This window comes from Dryas octopetala, chromosome 1 (assembly GCF_963921425.1).
Source record: "Dryas octopetala chromosome 1, drDryOcto1.1, whole genome shotgun sequence".
NCBI lineage: Eukaryota > Viridiplantae > Streptophyta > Magnoliopsida > Rosales > Rosaceae > Dryas > Dryas octopetala.
The window spans coordinates 20,933,120-20,953,739 of NC_141366.1; the positions used below are offsets into that span (position 1 = coordinate 20,933,120).

Below are 20,620 nucleotides of genomic sequence, written 5' to 3' on the forward strand. Positions count from 1 at the left end.
TCCTCTTGCAACGTTGTTGCAGAATCTTGCCAAATATCAAGAAGAAAGACCCACCATCACCATGATTCCCTCTTCATCCTAGACTATATATATATATATATATATATATATATATACATTAAATTATATATCCATCTATCTATCTGTTAGTATTTAAAAAAAAATATTAAATAAATAATTTAAGTTAAAATAATAAATTATTATTATGAGTTAAGAAATTGTAATTTTAAAGTGAGAAAGCCAACTAAGAGCATCTCCAGTCCTTTCCTTATATTTTTCTTCAATTTTAGGATAATTTAGGAAAAAAAGTTAAATTTGAGAAAAGATTCTCCAATGCTAAGTTGAAATTTTTCCTATATTATTTTTTTGTTTGGGTTTCTAGTTTAAAATCTGACTATTAGAAGTTTGGGGAGACTTTGAGAAGCCTCATCCATTTAACTTGATTTAGGAAAAATTTTAAGAAAATCTCAAATTTGAAAAGATTTTAAGGAATGATTGAAATTCTGTTTTATATAATTTTTCCCTAAATTTAAATTTGAGGAAAAGTTTAGGGAAGAATTGGAGATGCTCTAACACTCGCAGAGAGAAACTCAATTGATGCGCACATTTAGAAAGCCAATAGTTCATAAACTCGGTCAAGGGCAAGTATACTAATAAAGTTTGAGTAAATTATGCGTTTAGTCCACTTATTATTCTATAAATTCCGTTTTGGTTCACAAATTTTTTTAATTTTTTTTATTGGTTCACGAATTGTCTGAAGTGTTCCATTTTTGTCCAAACTAGGCAAAATCAGACAATTTTTACCTTTCAGTTTTATATCAATGAGTCAACTTTGAGAAACAAAATTGTTTATTTTTGACCAAAATAAAACACATCAAGCAATTCGTGGACTAATATAAAACTTAAAAAATTTGTAGATCAAAACGAAATTTATGAAATAATAAATGGATCAAACGCATAATTTTCTCTAAAGTTTTAGCCTAAAAAATAGATCTATAAAATGGACTAACCCCCTATTTTAAAATAGGCTTATTATCAATTTTGTCCCCTGAACTTTGATTCCATTCCTAATGTGCCCCTTTACTTTTTAATTCTATCAATTTACCACCTAACAGTTACAATGTTATTCTAATGTACCTCTTCGGCTCAATTCCGTCGTAACTTCCGTTAACCTTACTGACGTGGCAGGGCATATTAGTCATTTTGACCTCTCTAGACCCACTCAGCACTCCTTATTTTGCCACATAGATCCAAAAGTGGAACCCACCCCAACTTCTTCTCCCTTGTTTTTTCTTTTTCTTCTGCAATTCCATTCCCCCCCCCCCACCCCAACCTAGCCCCTCCCGGACCCGTCGCACCTCCCCCCCAACCCAACCTCTCGGCCTCGTCACACCCCCCCTCCTACCCAACCCCGTGGCACCCACCCACCTAGCCCCACTGTCGCACCCACCCACCAACTCTCTCGTCCACCACCACAACTTCACCGTCACCTTCATCATCCCCTCCGACGACCACCCACCAAAGCCCAGACCTCCGTCCTCGCCGCCCTTCCCACCGCCATAGACCACTTCTTCCTCCCATCCGTCATCTTTGAAGATCTCCCCAATTCCCCAACAAACCATGAAGTGATTGTGAAGTTTGATTTGTAGATCCAATTCAACCAACTTGCAGATCTAGAGAGAGAGAGAGAGAGAGAGAGAGAGAGAGGGGAAGGGGGTCATTGGCCTGGAATGGTGGGTGATCGGGAGGAGAGGGTGGTGGGGTGAGTTTCTGATCGGGAGGGTTTAGGGAGGTGGGAGTGGCCTGGGCACGGGTTGGGTTGGGGAGGGGAGGGGATGGTGGGTTTGGTTTTTTATTTATTTATTTTTTTTCTTTCTAAATATTAGAGTTTAAAATAATTTTTTTGTTTTAAATTTTAAGTTTTGAATTAAATTAAAGGGGTGGGTCCCACTTTTTATGTTTATGTAGCAAAATTGGAGTGCTGAGTGATCCAGGTAGGTGAAATGGCCAATATACTCTGCCACGTAGGCGCCACGTCAACAAGACTAACGAAAAGTATGACAGAATTGAGCCGAAGGGGTACATTAGAATAACGTTGTAACTGTTAGGGGGTAAATTGATAGAATTAAAAAGTAAGGGGCACATTAGGAATAGAATCATAATTCAGGGGGCAAAATTGATAATAAGCCTTTAAAATACAACAGCAATATGTTTTTGTTTTTGGCAATTACAAGTTTACAACAGCAATATGTTTTTTTGGGCAATTACAAATTTACAACATGTTAATATGGCATCGTTTTGACTTTATCCTGCACAGTCCACATTCCACACACACTCTGAATCCAAAGCTGCTGCTGCTGCTGCTTACAGCGCTTTCTTGTCAAATGGGTAATAAAGCCCTTCAATTGAGTCTCCTGCTGGTGCTCCTGACGATCCTTACATTCTCAGCTCCTTCTGCATCATCTTCAGTAAACGATCACAGCTACAATGTAGGAGATCATGTCCCATTCTTCGTCAACAAAGTTGGTCCCTTGAACAACCCCAGGTATTCCTCACAGCCATATATATAGCAATTTGTTTGTTTGTTGCTTGTCTGAAGTTTTTGTGAGAGGAAAAGATTAGCTCTTTTAAGGTCCTGCCTGGTATTGTTTTCGGGAAACTTTTTATTTTCTTCCTAATTTTCAGAAAGAGTGAAAATGAAGATGGAGGGACAAACCCATGTAGTAGGGTGATCAATTAATTGCTTTTCATAGTGTTTTCTGATATTGTATTCAAGAAACTGTATATGGGTCATTAACAATTTGATGGTTTTGTGTGGTTTTTTTGGAAACTGATACATAATTGTGGAATTCGATAACTTTGAATGGGGTTTGATTGACCGTACTGAGTATAAGAGCGACAGAAGGAGGGGTAGTAAATTACGACCAGGTTTGGGAAAGACAGTAGATACATTTTCTAGTGTATGAACTATTTAGTCTATTTGTGAATTTTGATGAAACTGCTAGTTCTATGATCCGCATTTCAATTCTCACTTTTTAATGGAAAACTTGTTTATGCTTGTTTCATGATCGATTTTCTTAGTTTAAAGATGGACCTTCTGAATAAAATTTCAGGAAGAGTGTTTTTAAAAGGGTTTGGGGGCTTTAAAAGCAAAACATTCTTGTTTGAGGTTTTGCATTGGTCCTAGTCTTTGTGTTCATGACCCCAGAATTGTGTATGGTATGGTTTTAGATTTAGATAATATTGGGTATGCTGCATGTTTCTTTATAAAAGACATTGGAGAGACAAACAATCTGTGAATTACTGAGCTAGCTGCCCTCATATTTGGATGCTTTCTGTGCGATAGACATATACAGAATGAAACCTGTCCTGTATTTTTATTTTGTTGCATTGTTTCCAGAATGAAATGGTTAGTCTCGAGACATTGCTGATACTTCTATGATGAAATTATTGCAGTAATTACTTTTATCTTGTAGGAGTTAAAGGTGAATAAACTTAAGTATAATAATCTCTTTCCTTGGTAACCCTGCCTTTTTTCCACTTTTAATATTGTTTCTAATTTTTATTCTCTTGCAGCGAGACTTATCAATACTATGGTTTGCCATTCTGCTGCCCAGGTTAGCCTTTTAGGGTTAAAGTGACATTTTTATTATGCCATGCTTATTGCAAGAAGCAATTGAGACCTGATTTCAAGGATAAAGAAGTGTTTAGATTTTCTTTAAGTACATAAGATGCCGGTTTGAATCAGTGAGTTTGCCATAGTTGAATGACACCAATTGCATTATTATCATAGACTTGTATTGTCTTTGTATTGACTACTGATTTTATAACTTGAAAAAATGTAGTGCAAATAATCAGCCCTTGTTGTTTTTAAAGCTTTGTTTGGTCCAGAAAGTAATTCACATTAGGTTCTCAATCAGAAAGATTGATTTGTATTTACTTCTAGGGTGATGTGTACTTTTACCTTAATGGCACAGAATTATCTTGCATTGCTATTTACAAGTTACTTAGTGTAAGAGTAGGTGATTTCTGACCATCATCATGGCATGCAGATCCAGTAATCCAAAAGAAAGAATCCATTGGGGAGGTTTTGAATGGTGATCGTTTGACCAACGCCTTATATCAGTTGAATTTCAGGCAGGACAAAAATGAGGAGAGCCTGTGCCGGAAGAAGCTTAAAGTTCCTGAAATTCGCAAGTTCAGAGATGCTATCATTAATAATTTTTACTTCCAAATGTATTATGATGATCTTCCTGTGTGGGGGTTCATTGGGAAAGTTGAAGATGAGAGTTGGACTCTTAGTGAGAAGGGGACCAAGTATTATCTATTCAAACATGTGCTGTTTGATGCTCTTTGCAATGGAAATCAAGTAATAGAAATACGTGCTTTTAGTGATCCAAATCATATTGTCGATATAACAGAAGATGTTGATATTGACATTGAGTTCACTTATTCAGTTAACTGGAATGCAACATCAACACAGTTTCAGAACAGGATGGACAAATACTCAAAGGCTTCATTACTGCCACTTCGTCAGAAAATTCATTGGTTCTCATTCATTAACTCCATTGTCATCATTGTGCTTTTGATGGGATTGCTTACCTTGCTTATTATGCGGCGCCTCAAGAATGACCTGAGAAAGTAATACATTGTTTATAATCTTTCAACTACATGTTTTTTTTTTTTTGACTTGGTCAGCCTAATGGTATGCATATTTGCTGTAGGTGCTCTAATGGTGATGAAGAAGAAGACAAGGAGGTTGGATGGAAATACATTCATGGTGATGTTTTCAGATATCCTCCAAACATGCCACTGTTTTGTGCTGTCTTGGGTGTGGGTACCCAGCTGCTCACCATGTAAGATACTTTATCATTGTTCAATCCATTTTCTTGTTTCATAGTTCTACTTTCTATAGGTAGCATGAACTGGGATATTTGTTTTAAATTTTATTTTTGCACCTTGAAGGGCACCTTTAGAGGGACATCATACCCTCTGTAGGTGTTGAAGAGTCTAATGTGGCCTTTCTTCCACACGTTGTTTCAAGCATAATTTCATATATTACTGAATCGTTATAATTCTACAGTCGATTCCTGTGGTTCAGTGTAATATTTTAAAATTCATAGAGTCGGCTTTATAAGTGCCAAATTTTTACTTTTTTTTTTTTTGTTTAAGTTTTGTTTGTTATTGTATTTTCTCTTCAGGGTGTGCATCTTATTTTTAATGGCATTTTTTGGACTCCTCTACCCCTACAATCGTGGAGCCCTGTTCACTTCTCTTGTCTTCATATACACTCTTACTTCTATTGTTGCTGGGTACACTGCTGCTGCTTTCCACAATCAATTTTCTGTGACCGGATGGGTAATTTTTTATTTTTATAAAATTCTTCATCATATTGTTCTGTAGCCACTATGTCCTTTAACATCTTATCCTTATTTTGTGACATAAACAATGTTAATTTCCAGGAAAGGAGTGTTCTTCTAACAGGGATTCTCTACTTGGGCCCATTCTTCATGACAGCATCTATCCTTAATACAGTCGCTATATCTTATGGGGCCACTGCTGCACTTCCTTTTGGCACCATCCTGGCGATTCTTCTCATATATACATTTCTTGCCATCCCATTGCTTGGTTTGGGTGGGGTGACTGGGTATTGTTTAAGGTCTGAATTTCAAGCACCTTGTGCTACAAAGCAATATCCAAGAGAGATTCCACCATTAGCTTGGTACAGGAGAACACCTTGTCAAATGTTTATTGGAGGTCTCTTGCCTTTTAGTGCAATTGCCCTTCAGTTACACCACCTGTATGCAAGCATGTGGGGCTATAAAATTTACACTCTTCCTGGTATTTTATTTGTTACATTTATCATCCTCATCATACTAACTGCAATCTTGACTGTCGGTTTGACATACATTCAGCTTTCTATTGAAGACCATGAGTGGTGGTGGAGGTATAATTTCTTCTGCATGCAATCACACAAACACACAGACACATAGAACATTGTTGTTGTGTACATTCTCATGCATATATGCTTTTCCATTTCAGATGTGCTTGACTTTCTAGTGTCTTCCTGCCATAACAAGCATTTGTTAGCCTAATAATCAATGTGGAGATGTTGAATCAAGCTCTTTTTTTTATTCAAAGAACAATATGGCATTTCTTGTAAACCTTGCTAATGTAGTAACTGGTTTTTTATGCATTATTTAAGTTGAAAATGTTATTTGTTCAACATTCTTAACATTACTAACAGCTGTAGTTTCTATTTACTATTTTGATTTATTTGGGGGCGGGTGTGGGGGGAGAAGTATAGAGGAGTTAATAATAAACAACTAAAGTGATGTGATACCTTTGCCATCCTCTTCTCTCATCAACTATTTTTTACTATTCTAGTGGAATTATCAAAAGAGAGAAAAAAATTACACAATATATTCTAGCAGCACAAATGAGTTTATTTTCTTAAATGCACGTTTTGTTATCTTAGGAAAGAAGATTTTTTTTTGGGTTTTTGTTGTTTTCTTTTTTGGTATGTGTGTGCATTGCTTGCCAATGTTAATCATGTGTTTTATCTATTTGATGCAGGTCTGTGTTGTGTGGGGGCTCGACGGCTATTTTTATGTTTGGCTATAGCATTTACTTCTATGTCAGATCAAACATGACTGGTTTCATGCAGCTATCCTTCTTTATTGGCTATAATGCTTGCATGTGTTATGCATTCTTCTTGATGCTTGGTACCATTAGTTTCCGTGTTTCCTCGATATTTGTTCGCCATATATACGGTGCTGTTAAAAGTGAATGAACAATTCTGGTCATAATGCCCAATCTGTTTCTCATGGACACACTCCTGCAGAGCAAAACATCTATGAGCGAAGAAACTGAAACCATGATACAGAAAACACAACACAGAACTGTGGCTCTCAATGTATTCCTTTGTAATACAGTTTTTAGATAGAGAGAAGTTCACTTAATGCTCTTGCAAACACATGTAAATGACATGTTTGGCTTTCAGAATGAATTACGATTCTTCTCTCTCTCTCTCTCTCTCTCTCTCTCTCTCAAATTGTTGGTTCTCTTCAAGTATCATTATGGATTTATGGTAATGCAAATCATGACTCAATATTATGTCTTTTTGATCAGAAAAAAAAAAGTTGGAGTTTTTCCTACCAATTTTGCAGAAAAAGATTTTGAGGGTAATCTCATTATGCAGCCAATTTTTTCCAAAAAAATTCACGCTTTTACATGGCAAATGGACAGGCACCCTAGTGCAGTCCAATAATGCTAGGATCACCAAATTTGTTCAACAAATGATTTTTTAGTTATGTCTTAAAATAAATATGATATAGAGTGAGTTAAGATTTGATTAAATGAAACAGTCACGTCATTTGTTGAATAAAATGTTTGGGTGAATTAACTCATGTAGTAAATTCTGATGCATCAACTTATATAAACAAGTTGTCGCCAGAACTTCAGCTAACTGATACATTTACATGCCGTAGATTATGGCATGGTTTTTCAGCTGAAAGTCCTCTGGAGAGTGACTAAACACCATGTTTTCCTCTGCAAAAATGGTAAAAGCTTTGATCTTTACGCCATTTACACCATTACCAGTGCTCTGTGAGTAAATTGTTCATACCCAAATTATCAGCTTTAGAAATGAATTGCTTCTTCTTTGATAAAAAAAATAGTTTCCACCTTCTTCTTAGTTGCCTGTAGTTTCAACCTTTTTTGGGTGTTGTTTCTGGCACTGTTTCCATGGTTTTCTATGCCGCCTCAGGTACTGAGGTACACCCAGAAAGCATTTTTCTCTGCTTTAATTTGTTTTGATGCTTCAATTCGATTGGCGCTTGATGATTATTTCAGTTGTGGGTTTTCTCGGTTTAATATGTTAAGAGAAAAACTAGTTAATCCTTTTCTGTATACATGGCATTGCTTAATTTGCTTGTGCACATTTTGTTAATCTATTTCTGAGACTTCTTTGATGTTCCCCACATTTTTGGGCAAAGGTCTATTTGGTTAGTTCCAGGAAGTGTTTGCACTACTATTTGTAGTGGCAGAAGCCATTTGTGATGGTTTTTTCGACCACTCATTTGTTGTAAATTAATAATGTTGTTCTGTTCATAGTGAATTTGTTTATTGTATGCACAATACATTCTAAAATTGAAACTTCCACAGTAATGCAGATGGGTTCTTTTTCTATATCCTGGCTGTTGAGTTTGCAGGTAAAATGGCTAGTGAATAATTTGCAAGATTTTGGCATCTCTGCTTCTAAAATACTCCACCATTCCAGAATTATAATTTTGTAGAGTGAATTTTGGGCTTTTGGCCTTCTATTATGACAACTTGCAAATCTCCCTGTTCTGTGCCAGCTAATGCTTGGAATTCAGTGGGAATACTAGGCACTTCAAGGGGTGGTTTTGCAAAGGAGACTAAAATCCATAGAGTCATTTACCTAAAGTTTGTTGTCAAGAAGAGTAGCTTATGCAGTTCTTTCCAAAAGAAAGTACAACGCCCCCCAAAGTTTAAATGTTCCATTAACTCAAACAATGTCAGCCCAGACCACAGTAAAGATACCTTTCTGGATCTACACCCTGAAGTTTCAATGCTCAGAGTTGATGCAAATGACATTATTTCTAGTCCAAGAACTGAGAGATTTGGTGGAAGAGTCATGGAGAGCATAAGAGAGTCCTCAAGTCCACCTAACTGCAGTGAAGCCAAGATTAAGAGGTTGTTGGTGTCGGGGGTGGTGGATCAAATGCTTTCATAGAGTCACAGTTATGACCCCAAGCATAGACTCTGATTGACATGCTGAATTACTTGCAGGTGAATTCTGCAGCTGAAATTATATATGGCTTGTAGATCCAAGTGCAAACTTAATATTTGGAGCAGTGATAGATCAATCACAAATTGGCCAAGTTGAGAAGGGTGAGAAATTATATGTAGCTATAATGGTTGAGTATATAGCATATGGAAACTTTTATATAGATAAAGTATCTATTTTGTCATCCCTGTGCTGCTATGGATGTAGTGATGTACTATTTGTGGCCATCTAGTTAAAATGTGGCTGATTCAATACGTAAAACAATCCGCTGGATTTTATGGAATTTGGACCTGAAAGCTCACATAATATATAGTCAACCTACGAGTTCGATCATTGAACTGAAAGCTCTCCTCAGCGGGAAAGCACAATGGAGATGTTATATTATTGCTTACACATTTACTCCTCTTTCAGCATCATCTATTTCTACTCTGCCGACTTGCCAAGACACTATGTTTATAACCAATTGCTATGCATGATAGCATTAGCGCGCATATCTTGGAATTTAAAAGTTTATTCTTTACACATGCCAATTCCTTATTGCAGGGAACTCAATATTACTTCCAGTTTTAAGATCATCTGATTTGATTGTATTGAGAAAGAACTTCAGGGACTGATCCTAGAGAAAGAAGCATCAGTTACTCGAATGTCATCATACACTTGACTATTTTACTTGAGAGTAGCAGGACCTAGGACAAAGAATGATAATTTGGCTTTGTGGTATTGTTATAGGCTTTGCTGTGCAATTTCTCATGGATGATATTTTGGAAATCACTTATGATGTCGATCTCTTTTGTTGCGTACTTTGGGCTTAATTATTAAAGTTGATTAAATGGTTAAATGGTTATTAAAGTTGATGGGATGAGTCCTAATTATTAAACGATACTCTTGGGAGCATCATAATACCATAGTAATAAGTTTGGATTGGCTTCATTGTGAGTGTTACAGAATTCTTCATGGGTATGTAAAAAAGGGCATATCATTTGTGTGAGTGTGCGACTACAATTATCTACCTTGTGATATATATACTGAAAAGATTCAGAATATTCATAATCCTACTTCATATTCTCCTCTGAAATCTCTAATGATCTCAATCCCATTGCGATCTCCCCAGAACCCTGCATCTAAAAAAATGTAAAGATCACAAAACAATCGAATTAGACATTCTTCCAAATGAGGTAGATTTATCAAACAATAAATATAGGCTTAATTATCGATTTACCACCCAAAATTGTAACTCATTCCCACTTTACCACCTGAAAGTTTTTTTGTCCCAGATTACCACCTGTAACTTACATCCGTGTCCCATTTTACCTTGTTCCGTCAACAATTCCGTTAATGCTGACGTGGCGCGCTGGATGTGCGCCACGTGTCACATCTTTTTTGATTTTTTTGATTTTTCTATTTTTATAAACTTTGAAAATTAATTTAAAATAGCTCCGAACTTAGAAAAATACATGGAAAATTCCTACCGACTTGTCTTAACTAGTACTAATTTACTATGGGGTCAAAATGCCAATTTTCCCTCTAAAAATTTCCAAAAAATTTGGAAAGTCCAAATTTATTTCTAGAAAATTAAAATACTCTAGACTCTTTAAAAATTCATAGAATAATCTCCCGAACTCCAAAAAATATGAGGTCTGCACCGTTAGTCTTCTAAAAACTAATAATACCTTTCTCGTGAACACTTGCTACCCAAAAGACCTCTCGGTCTTAGAGAAAAATAAAATTCTCTATAAAATAAATTCTAGAAAAATTTTAAAATTTCTGTAAAGTCTCGAAATAATTCTCTAAAACAAGCTTTTGGTAATTTTTCAAAATATTTTTGAGAATTTGTCCAAGAGTTTACGAAAATTCTAGAATTTTTTTAATAGAGGAAAATTTATTTTAATTTTTTAGAAATAAATTTGGACTTTCTAATTTTTTTGAAAATTTCTAGAGGGCAAATTGGTAATTTAACCTTGTAGTAAATTAGTGCTAGTCAAGAGGAGTCCGTAGGAATTTTTCGTGTATTTTTCTAAGTTCGGAGCTATTTTTAATTAATTTTCAAAGTTTATAAAAATAAAAAAATAAAAAAATGCGAAAAAAATAAAAAAATGTGACACGTGGCGCACATCTAGCGCGCCACGTCAGCATTAACTGCCAGATCGTCAGCATTAACGGAATTGTTGACGAAACAAGGTAAAATGGGACATGGATGTAAGTTACAGATGGTAATCTGGGACAAAAAAACTTTCAGGTGGTAAAGTGAGAATAAGTTACAGTTTTGGGTGATAAATCGATAATTAAGCCATAAATATAACATCGAACCAGTCTTTTAAAAAACGTGCCTCAGGCGCGCATTGAGGCGCGCTTCATGGCGAGGCGGCAGCAGATCTTGCCTGGCGTCCATGTATTCGACGAAATGCCTGAAAGGCGATCGCTTTTGGGCTGAGGCATACGCCTTGCGACGGACAAGCGTAAAAGCGTACGAAGCTTACGCTTCACGGGCTTGCTCTAATTAGACATATCGGCGTCAACATGTACCCATTGACCTGGAGGTGTTTCCGACGGCAACCCATTGACCTAGAGGTATTTTCGGCGGCAAATCGATAGTGAGATGCCCTCTTCTATCGCAATAGCTGCCTCTTTCTCTCCTGAAAGACTAAAAAAACACTAGGCTGCTCAGATCAGAGATATCGGCGGCAACCCAGGAGCTAGGAGGTTTTCGTTCTCTTATACTTTGAAACACCCAGCCTTCAGACCAAAAGAAAGGGAAACACCCAGCCTTCTGAGTTCTAACCAAAACAAAGGAGAAGGTAGATAGCACTCTCCTAGCTTAATTACATTAAAAAGGTTTGAAGCAAATTTAGGTCTTAATAAAAAAGTTTAATTCCAGTAGTGTCCTTTAACTATTCTACGAGTGACACTTTGGTCATTTAACTATTTTTTAAAATTTTTAAGGTCTTCGAATTTTTCCATGAGTGATACTTTGGTCTACGTATAACTAGCTAGGTAATATATCTTCCCAATATATATAGAACGAGAGACTGGGCTAGAGCTCCCCCAGTCCCCCGTGCACTAACTTGCTCATGGTGTAAGTACTTAATTGGTCAACTTACTTGACTTAAGTTAAAATTTGACCTAATGAGAAATCTTTACGTAAATTCAGAAAGTACAAAAACTTGGTCTTAATTACTAGACATGGTCTTTGGAATTTTCTTGGAACATATGACCAAAAGAAAATGTCATGTTGAAACTCTTCCCAAGTTGAATTTTGATTTTGCTATATATTGTTGGACTTGGAATTTCAGTTACTCAGAGAAAAAATCTTGGACTTGGTGATTTGGATGGTGCATTATGAGAATTAAGGTTAAGTTTGGACTCCAAGTAGGGGGAAACTCAAACCTTATATATGAACCTGTTTCTTGTGTGTATATATGATAGGAAATATTGTTGCATGGATAACATGCATATATATGTTTTTTGTTGTCATCTATTACATGGTTTTATGATTTGATGATATCAGCTTTTACGATATTTGTTGTGATTTTTTGGATGACATGAAAGTAAGGAGTCACGTACTCTATAGCCTTGGGTTTCGATCCCCTAAACCTTAAAAGACGGTTGAACGAACAAACGGTTAGCCTATGCGGTACAAACCAGGAGAGGATGCTATCGCTACCTTATTGAGTTGTAAAGGTAGTTGGCCCTCTTTGTGTGTTCGGTCATTAGGTATGTTTCTCGAACTTGGGATCCCGTTGAGATTTTAACATGGAAGCTTCCGAATTGTTTTCATTGTTGTGATTTTACGAAAGTTGTATAAGCATGCACTATAGATTTCAACTGGATAATTGAATTGTTTATTGGTATTAGCATTTTTGTTGTGATCCTTTTGAATTGTTTTTTAACTGAATGTATATGTAGTAAATATTGAGATTACTACTTTCAAACATACTCAGCATCCTCTTAGGAAAAGTTATAAACGTATGTGATGTTTACCCCTATTGTACTTGTTTTTTAGTGCACACTCACATTCTATTTACAATCTCGACTAATCTGGGCGACATGACACTTGATCTTGATTGACATCTAGGTCGATCTACATTTTGCTGTTTCTGTTATTTGGTTCATATATATCATTATGGCTTTCCTTTATTTTGTTGATGTCTTGTTCATAAATATTCCGAATATTAATTAGCAGTCTATCTTTTGGGTTGGTACTTTTTGTAAAATATTTCTTAAACATCATCTTTCGAGTATCATATTTATTTAAATGGTACCTTTTGTGAACTGAAAACCCCAAGGGGTTGGTTGTTTTATAAAATGATCGATGTTTATGATTTATACTATTTTCTACTATTGCTAAAACTCTAATTCAATCCCTAACTTTTACTCAAAGAGTCTAACTCGTCGTAAGGTACTTGGGAATATAATACTCGAGGTATGAATATTGTTTTCTTAGGCTCCTTAGAGTGAGTACCGCTGTTATGTTCCCAGGTATTGGAGCGTATGACAAATTAAGTGTTACTAAGCAATTAATAGCACTTCTTACATAAGCACTCCCAAACATGCCTTTCATGTCCTTTTACAAAAATTTTCTCAATTAAAAATGGGATGGAATTTAGGGCTAAGATCCGTATAAAATATATATCTCAATATTGTGGACGTGCCATAATCAGAAATCAATTCCTTGATGCTCACTGTTTATCATGTACTACTCCCGTTTAGCCTACCAACCTCATTGGACGAACCTCAACTCTTTTTAAAAATCACACACATCACCAAACACATGTCCACCTCACAAACCCTAAAACACAAATTATTCCCAAGTCTTGCCTCTCTCTCTCTCTCTCTCTTTTTCTTATAAGAAGTTCTTTTTTTTTTTTGGCCAGGTTCTTATAAGAAGTACTTAACCACACAAATTTGAACCAAAAGCTAGCATGAGACGTAGATATCTCACTTACCATACAAACCCATATTTTATGAGCTTATGACGTGTAATCTAAACCCCCACCCATTCTCTTTGGTTTTGCTTTGCTTTGTTTTATTCACACACACACACACCAAACCAAAGCTACCTCCATATAATCTTGCAAAGTTCTCATACAGAAAATCAACCATTATACTACTATAGCTACCCCTAAGCTTCAATTCAATATTATGAAGAGAGCCTATTTCTCATTCATGGAAGAAAACCCCAACAATCTCATCAACATGGCCAACCAGCAGATTCCTGCATTTTCCCGGAAAAGAAATAAACACAGCAACCCCAACAATCTTGTGGGGTTGCAAAACAGGTCTAGTACTGCAGCTGCAGAGTCACATGTTGCTGATCAGATGGAGTACTACTCGGGACGTGAGAGACTAAAGAGACACCAGGAGGAGGTGGCCGGCCATGTGGCGATACCGGATTCGTGGGGTCAGGAGGAGCTGCTCAAGGATTGGATCGATTATTCGCCCTTCGACGCACTGTTGGTGCCGAAAGGACTCACTTCGGCTCGTGAAGCACTAGCTATGGAGGGACGTCGAGCAAGTAATAATAACTCTCAAGGAGTGCTGAGGATAGAGATCAGTAGGTGTTGAAATTAAAACTTGGAATATTTTTGGCCTTTCATTTGAAATTTATGTAGTAAATCAAAATCATGGTTTTCTTTAATTTTAGGTTTATCTAGTTAATAAAAGGAATTACTGCATGTCTCTAGACTCTAGCTATGATTTATGTATATCTTTCCCCATGGCCAGTACATGGTAGCAAGATATGTATGAATAAAGAGAAACAAAGATGTGCATGAAATTCGATCTGGAATATCACTAAGTCATATGTATATTAATTTATGGAGTCAAGAATATTTACATATGATATTACAAGAGAATGCTCTCTTACAATTTATAGTTTGATATATTTATATATGTTAATCATATATGTCTATTGATTAGGCGCGCGTACCCTTATTTGAATATATGTATATACATATATGATCCATAAATTAATAGTTTTACAACAAAAATGCCACATATCTGATAAGAGATGACATTCAATGTTAGATTAATTTAAACTATATATTGTCTAATTGAGACTTGAGAGTATTGATTTTTATTTTATTTATTGGGGAAGAATTGAGAGTATTGACCAGTTTATCATTTCTAAACACAAACTAGCTTTGAGCTCCAAAATGTGCACAGTTATCTTTACTAATTAAAGTTTGCTATATAATTTAGGCAAGATGTAAAGAAAAAAATAAGCTACAAATTAAGATAAATTATTTTGAGCATAAATGGAGATAAATATATCGAGAATATATATGGATCGAGTGGAAAATAAACTTCTGGTACTTTAATTCGGAAGTTACAAAGATGTTCTAATATATTTGAAAGTTGGATTTCGAGATAAGTTGAAAGAAATTAAAAAGAAAGTATAAAATTGCATATCAATTAAGTAATTAATTATGGATAATAATTGACAATTTGACAGAAATTAAAATTAACTAGACATTGGTTTATTCTTTTACTGAAAATCAAACATCCATTTTATTTTATTTTTTTTGATGAGTGGGTTATTACTATTCACCCAAAAAAAGAGCACACATGTTGCTTCAGTAAAAAGCAGATTAAGAGAAGATCGAACTAGCTAGCTAGACTAATTACACAGCACCCAACAGTATTACTAAGAAATTAATTAAGTAAATCAAGTTCTAGTTATTTAATGTTTTTGCAATGGATCTGGAGATGTAGCAGCTAATTCCTCATGATATATATATAACCAACTCAATCGGCCAAGAGCAAATTTCTTAATGTTATGTACGTTGTATATGGATAAAATGTGGTCACGTACGAGACACTTTATATATTCATTTAAGAACAAAGACTAAAATTGTTTAAACTATCTTAACTGATACTGTGGTGTGTCATCTCTCACTCAAAATAGTCCAAATGAAAGTGCTTAATAACAAAACAACCATCCTGTGCCTTAATTGGTGCAGCTGAATGTGCAAGAACTTACTCTTAAAAGATTAGCAACTGGTACGTGTATTCAATAAATATTTCAAAGGAGTACCGAGTACGTAGTTTGAAAGAATTCATGAAGTAATTGTCATGAATGTCATATGTCATATATATATCGATTAGTTAGTAAAAAAAAGTTGGAATACTAATTCGTTTCCTTACTATTACTTAATTTTTCTTTTCTAAACGTAAAATATTGATGGAGTTGGCAACCTAGCTAGCTAGCTACAAGTTGGGTTGGCTAAAAGTCAATGGACTAGACCCATAATTAAAAGTACAAACGTCTAATAAAACGAATGGGTCCACCAAAGATGGGAAGCTAATTTTTCCTTTGACCATTAGTAATGTCCATATATATAAGAAGTTAGAGTGGGTTGGGAGGACATATATAATAGAGAGAAGTTAATCCATTTAAGGTGGAATCACAGTTAATAACTTAGCCTTTGTGTCTATTATTTTTTAATTTCAACCTAGAACTTGTAAATTATAATATGGCAGCCCATAGCGCTAATTTTGGTTTAGATTTAGATTGTGAACACTCACTCTATTTTGGATGGAATATGAACCACCATATGTTTAGATATCACGCCATGCATGGCTTGCTTCCACTCTTACTCGTGATGTTTCTCTTTTGATGTAAGTTAATACATAATTAGGCACTTGGCCAAAAAAAATATATATATATATATACATAATTAGGCCAAATGCCTTCTCTTTCCAAGAAAAAAAAAAATGCAACCATTCTAGCTAACAAGCCCATCTTATTAGAAAATCTTGGCAATTAGTATCTTTGAGATATATCTATGAATTTATTGGCCGAGTCAGGTGCGGTCGATAAGTGAAAAAAATTGCGAGTTCATATTACTGACGTTTGCTCTTGAATGGTTATATTATATATTGAGTAATTATTTGCGTATTTTGAGTGTATGCTTATTAAGATTTAATGTACTTCTTAGTTGGACTAAAAAGTTCCAGGAATTGTATCTTGGAGAAGGACATCATTAAACGCTATGCAATAAAGACTAATTTTTTTATGAAGTGATGAAAGTGGATGAGATAATAGGTTAGAATTAGACTAATTAATTCCGGTACAATTCACTCCAATGTATGAAAAAAAAAAAAAAACTAATTTTCTTTCATTTATGAATGCTTCAATTCAACATAAAGATAAGTAGATAACCTTTCTATTTTCTTTAATTATTTTATAGCAAATACATTTCATGTATGCTTCAATTCCATCGGTCCCTTATTTACTCCGTGTTGTTCCCATCACATTAATCTTTTAATTAATTTGATATAGGATGATTGATTAAGGATTACTGGTTACTGTAGATCTTATATTTTAAAGTTGATAACTTACAAGATTACCCTTTTAGAGTTTAGGGTTCAGGCCTTCCACCCAAACTCCAAAGTTAAATCCCAAGTCCTCTATAAACAAGATCCTAAAAAATTCATTATGTAAAGATGTGATTGTAATTAAACCCTAGATATTAGCTATATTAACTAGTAATATATGCATAATATATCATTATAATTTGCAGAAATTTACATACATGTTGCTATTAGTAAATACTGTAAATTATATGAGTATTTTTCTTTAAAAAATATAAGTATTTCTCATGTTATTGTATATTGCTAGACAATTGCTATACAAAATTGAAGAAATTATTTTGTATAACTGATACACTATCATGTGGTATAACCAACCTATGTATTATAATATAAATAAATGTTATTTATATTATATAATACAAATATAAATATATCATCCAATAATATTTTTACACGTTGAATTAATAATTTTTCATGTAAAGTAATGACAACCCAAATCCAATCCAAGCCCAAACAGATGGATGGCAGTAAGGCTCATAAGCAATAGGAATCAGATTGATTCAGTATCCAAAGTCCAATTTAATCTAACCTTGGCCTAGCCCAACCCATCCACAAATCAGACACGTGTACATTCGTTAGGGTTTATCAGTCGGTATCTCACCACCTCACAATCTTCTGCTTCTTATATTAGGCTCCTTAGCCGCCAGAAACCCTAACGAAGGCTTCTTCTACATTCCAGTACTCTCTCTCTCTCTCTCTGTGTAACATCTCATATGTCTTTTTCTCATTTTGATCTACTAGTTCAATTCTTTCGATCTTCAAGCCTCTGTTTGTTTCCCGAGAAAACTACGATAAATAGCCTTGTTTTATGTTTCTTTACTCTGTTTTAACTCAATACCCGTGTATTTTCCCGGAACTAGGTTGTTTTAAGCATTAGTAGCAATTGTTTAGTGATTCAATTCAAGTGTTTGATTTATATCAAAATATATTTTTTTTTCTGGTATTTTCATGATTTATTTTTTGTTTCGATTCTTCAATTTAAGCATTTAAGCTGTGTTTGCAGGAGAAAAATCTTTGCTGGGTCAGACAGCTTAAGCTTCAACCATGAGGTATGCTTAATCACCGTTCCGTGTTATACTTTTGGGAATGTTTGTCGTAGTTCACTGATTGGTGTCATATAGATTTATGAAGGATGGTGCTTTTAATTTAGCTTCTGTTATGTACTTGGGCTTACGTTTTTAAATTGCTGCAATCCGAGTAGTTTTAATTTCTATCATTCGAGATTTTAGATTAGGAATAGTGGCATGTGAATCTGAGGCTGAATTCGAGAGGAAAGTTGGGTTTTGAATGTGGAGACTTTTATTTAGGGGAGGGGTGTTTGGTAGACCTCCGGTTTATTTAACTTTTTCAAGGTTTCATTAGGGTTGTACATAATTTGAATGGCAGGTCTTCATATTCTTTTGGTTTGAATTTTTCCTTTTATTTTTTCCTGGAAATGAGGCTCCCCCTCCCCCTAACAGTTGAGAATTTTCAGAGAATTTTCAAGTTGGAATTTGTGAATAGTCAATTTATGGATCTTTTATCAGTTTCCCCAGTTATATTTGATTGACTAGTTTAAGGTTATGATTACATTGGCGTGTATTCCTGAGGGTGGTAAGAAAGGGTGGTAAGAACTTGTGGGCTGCGTTTTGAGTTAAATAATGCTTGTTATTTGTGTAAAACATAACTCATCAAGTGACTGATAGTGATCTTCCTATTGATTAATTTCATAATATTTTTGTGCATTATTGTATGACATGCCAAGTGGCTATTTTTTAGTGCTACCATCTTAGTATTTCTGACTGTATCTATGTCTCTCTACAGTAAGCTTCAGAGTGATACTCTCAGAGAGGGTATTTCCATTATCATGAACGCATCCAAGGAAAAGAAGCGTAACTTCACTGAGACCATTGAACTTCAGATTGGGTTGAAAAACTATGATCCCCAAAAGGACAAGCGTTTCAGTGGTTCTGTTAAGTTGCCACACATTCCTCGTCCAAAGATGAAAGTCTGCATGCTCGGAGATGCTCAGCATGTTGAAGAGGTAATGAATTTTTTGCTCAGATAAAGCATCAACATAAGATTGAATTAGTGGATTTCTTTGTGTTCTGTACCGTTTTCTTTCAGATTTCGAAAATTAAATTTTTCTTTGGTACCATTGCTTTTACCTTTCACATTGTCTTAAAATGTCAAAATTGTCACTTATTTTACATGTCAATTCTACTGATGAGATGATGGATTTCTGCCATTTGCTTTTGTCGAATACGTTTCTCAAGCTGTTGGGTTTGTTTTTTGTTCATTTAATTACAGGCTCAGAAGATAAGTTTGGATTACATGGATGTAGAAGGGCTGAAGAAGCTAAACAAGAACAAGAAATTGGTTAAGAAGATGGCCAAGAAATACCATGCCTTTTTAGCATCCGAAGCTGTCATTAAGCAGATCCCCCGTCTTTTGGGTCCTGGTCTCAACAAAGCAGGTGGGTAGGCAGTCTGCTTAGGAAGAGTTTTGGAAATTTTTTGATTGCTGCTTGCTTTCTGAACTGTAATATGTGCATATGCAGTATTGATGTTCTTAAAAAATCATTCCTTTATTTAAACTTTTTTTTTATGTTGTAAGCTGCTCTGGTATATATCTTTGTGAATTGCTCAATCTGTTGAATTGTTAATAGTATTGTTTGCAGATGAAGATTTTGTTGAATTGCTTGTACTTGCATTTATGTAACTATAGTTCTTTTCTTGTCTTATTTTGGTTCAATTCATGTGCGGTGTAGGAAAATTCCCAACGCTTGTTACTCACCAAGAATCACTTGAGTCTAAGGTTTCTGAGACAAAAGCAACAATTAAGTTCCAACTGAAGAAGGTTCTTTGCATGGGAGTTGCTGTGGGAAATGTGTCCATGGAGGAGAAGCAGATATTCCAAAACGTGCAATTGAGTGTTAACTTCCTCGTTTCACTTTTGAAGAAGAATTGGCAAAATGTAAGTTACATAAGATCTTTATTTATAAAGAATATTTTTCTTGTTAGGCAGCTCTGAATTCACTACTTGCATTTTATTACAAAATCTTCAAAATGTTATCCTGCGTAGCATGCAGTTTATTATTTGCCATTATTATTGTCTAATTTATTGTCTTTTTCTTTTTTATCAGGTCAAGTGCTTGAACCTTAAAACGACCATGGGGAAGCCATATCGCATCTATTGAGAAAGACCTTTCACATGTTTTGAGAGTTGTAGGGCAAGGTTGTTGGAGCTAATGCTTATAGGAAGTGTGGTTATCTTAATGGTCAAGTTTTCTTGTTGGTTGGCTGTTTTACTTTTTTGCTTAATGCTTATCAATATTGCTATGTTAGACTTATATTTAATTTTTGTTGGAGAGGAATTGGATTGTAATTTTACTGGGCATAATATGTTCTTTGACTTATGTTAGACTTGATATATTCCTGACTTAGTATTATCTTA

The 20,620-nt window shown here is 35.0% G+C and overlaps 3 protein-coding genes across 3 annotated transcripts; all 3 read left to right on the plus strand.

Moving 5' to 3' along the window:
* The first annotated feature begins 2,334 nt into the window (after positions 1-2,334).
* On the plus strand, positions 2,335-7,025 carry LOC147299044 (transmembrane 9 superfamily member 5-like). Its single transcript, XM_086254811.1, has 7 exons — positions 2,335-2,545; positions 3,577-3,617; positions 4,053-4,641; positions 4,725-4,856; positions 5,202-5,358; positions 5,463-5,947; positions 6,577-7,025. Exons 1-7 carry the CDS (start codon positions 2,385-2,387, stop codon positions 6,791-6,793), a joined length of 1,782 nt encoding a protein of 593 aa, XP_086110937.1. The 5' UTR covers positions 2,335-2,384; the 3' UTR covers positions 6,794-7,025.
* A 6,816-nt stretch (positions 7,026-13,841) lies between these two features.
* LOC147299045 (protein BIC2-like) lies at positions 13,842-14,714 on the plus strand. Its single transcript, XM_086229201.1, has one exon. It carries the CDS (start codon positions 13,952-13,954, stop codon positions 14,372-14,374), a length of 423 nt encoding a protein of 140 aa, XP_086085327.1. The 5' UTR covers positions 13,842-13,951; the 3' UTR covers positions 14,375-14,714.
* A 3,044-nt stretch (positions 14,715-17,758) lies between these two features.
* Positions 17,759-20,620, plus strand: LOC147299046 (large ribosomal subunit protein uL1). The gene is made up of 6 exons (XM_086252221.1): positions 17,759-17,863; positions 18,189-18,234; positions 18,989-19,208; positions 19,475-19,640; positions 19,935-20,140; positions 20,310-20,620. Exons 2-6 carry the CDS (start codon positions 18,230-18,232, stop codon positions 20,361-20,363), a joined length of 651 nt encoding a protein of 216 aa, XP_086108347.1. The 5' UTR covers positions 17,759-17,863; positions 18,189-18,229; the 3' UTR covers positions 20,364-20,620.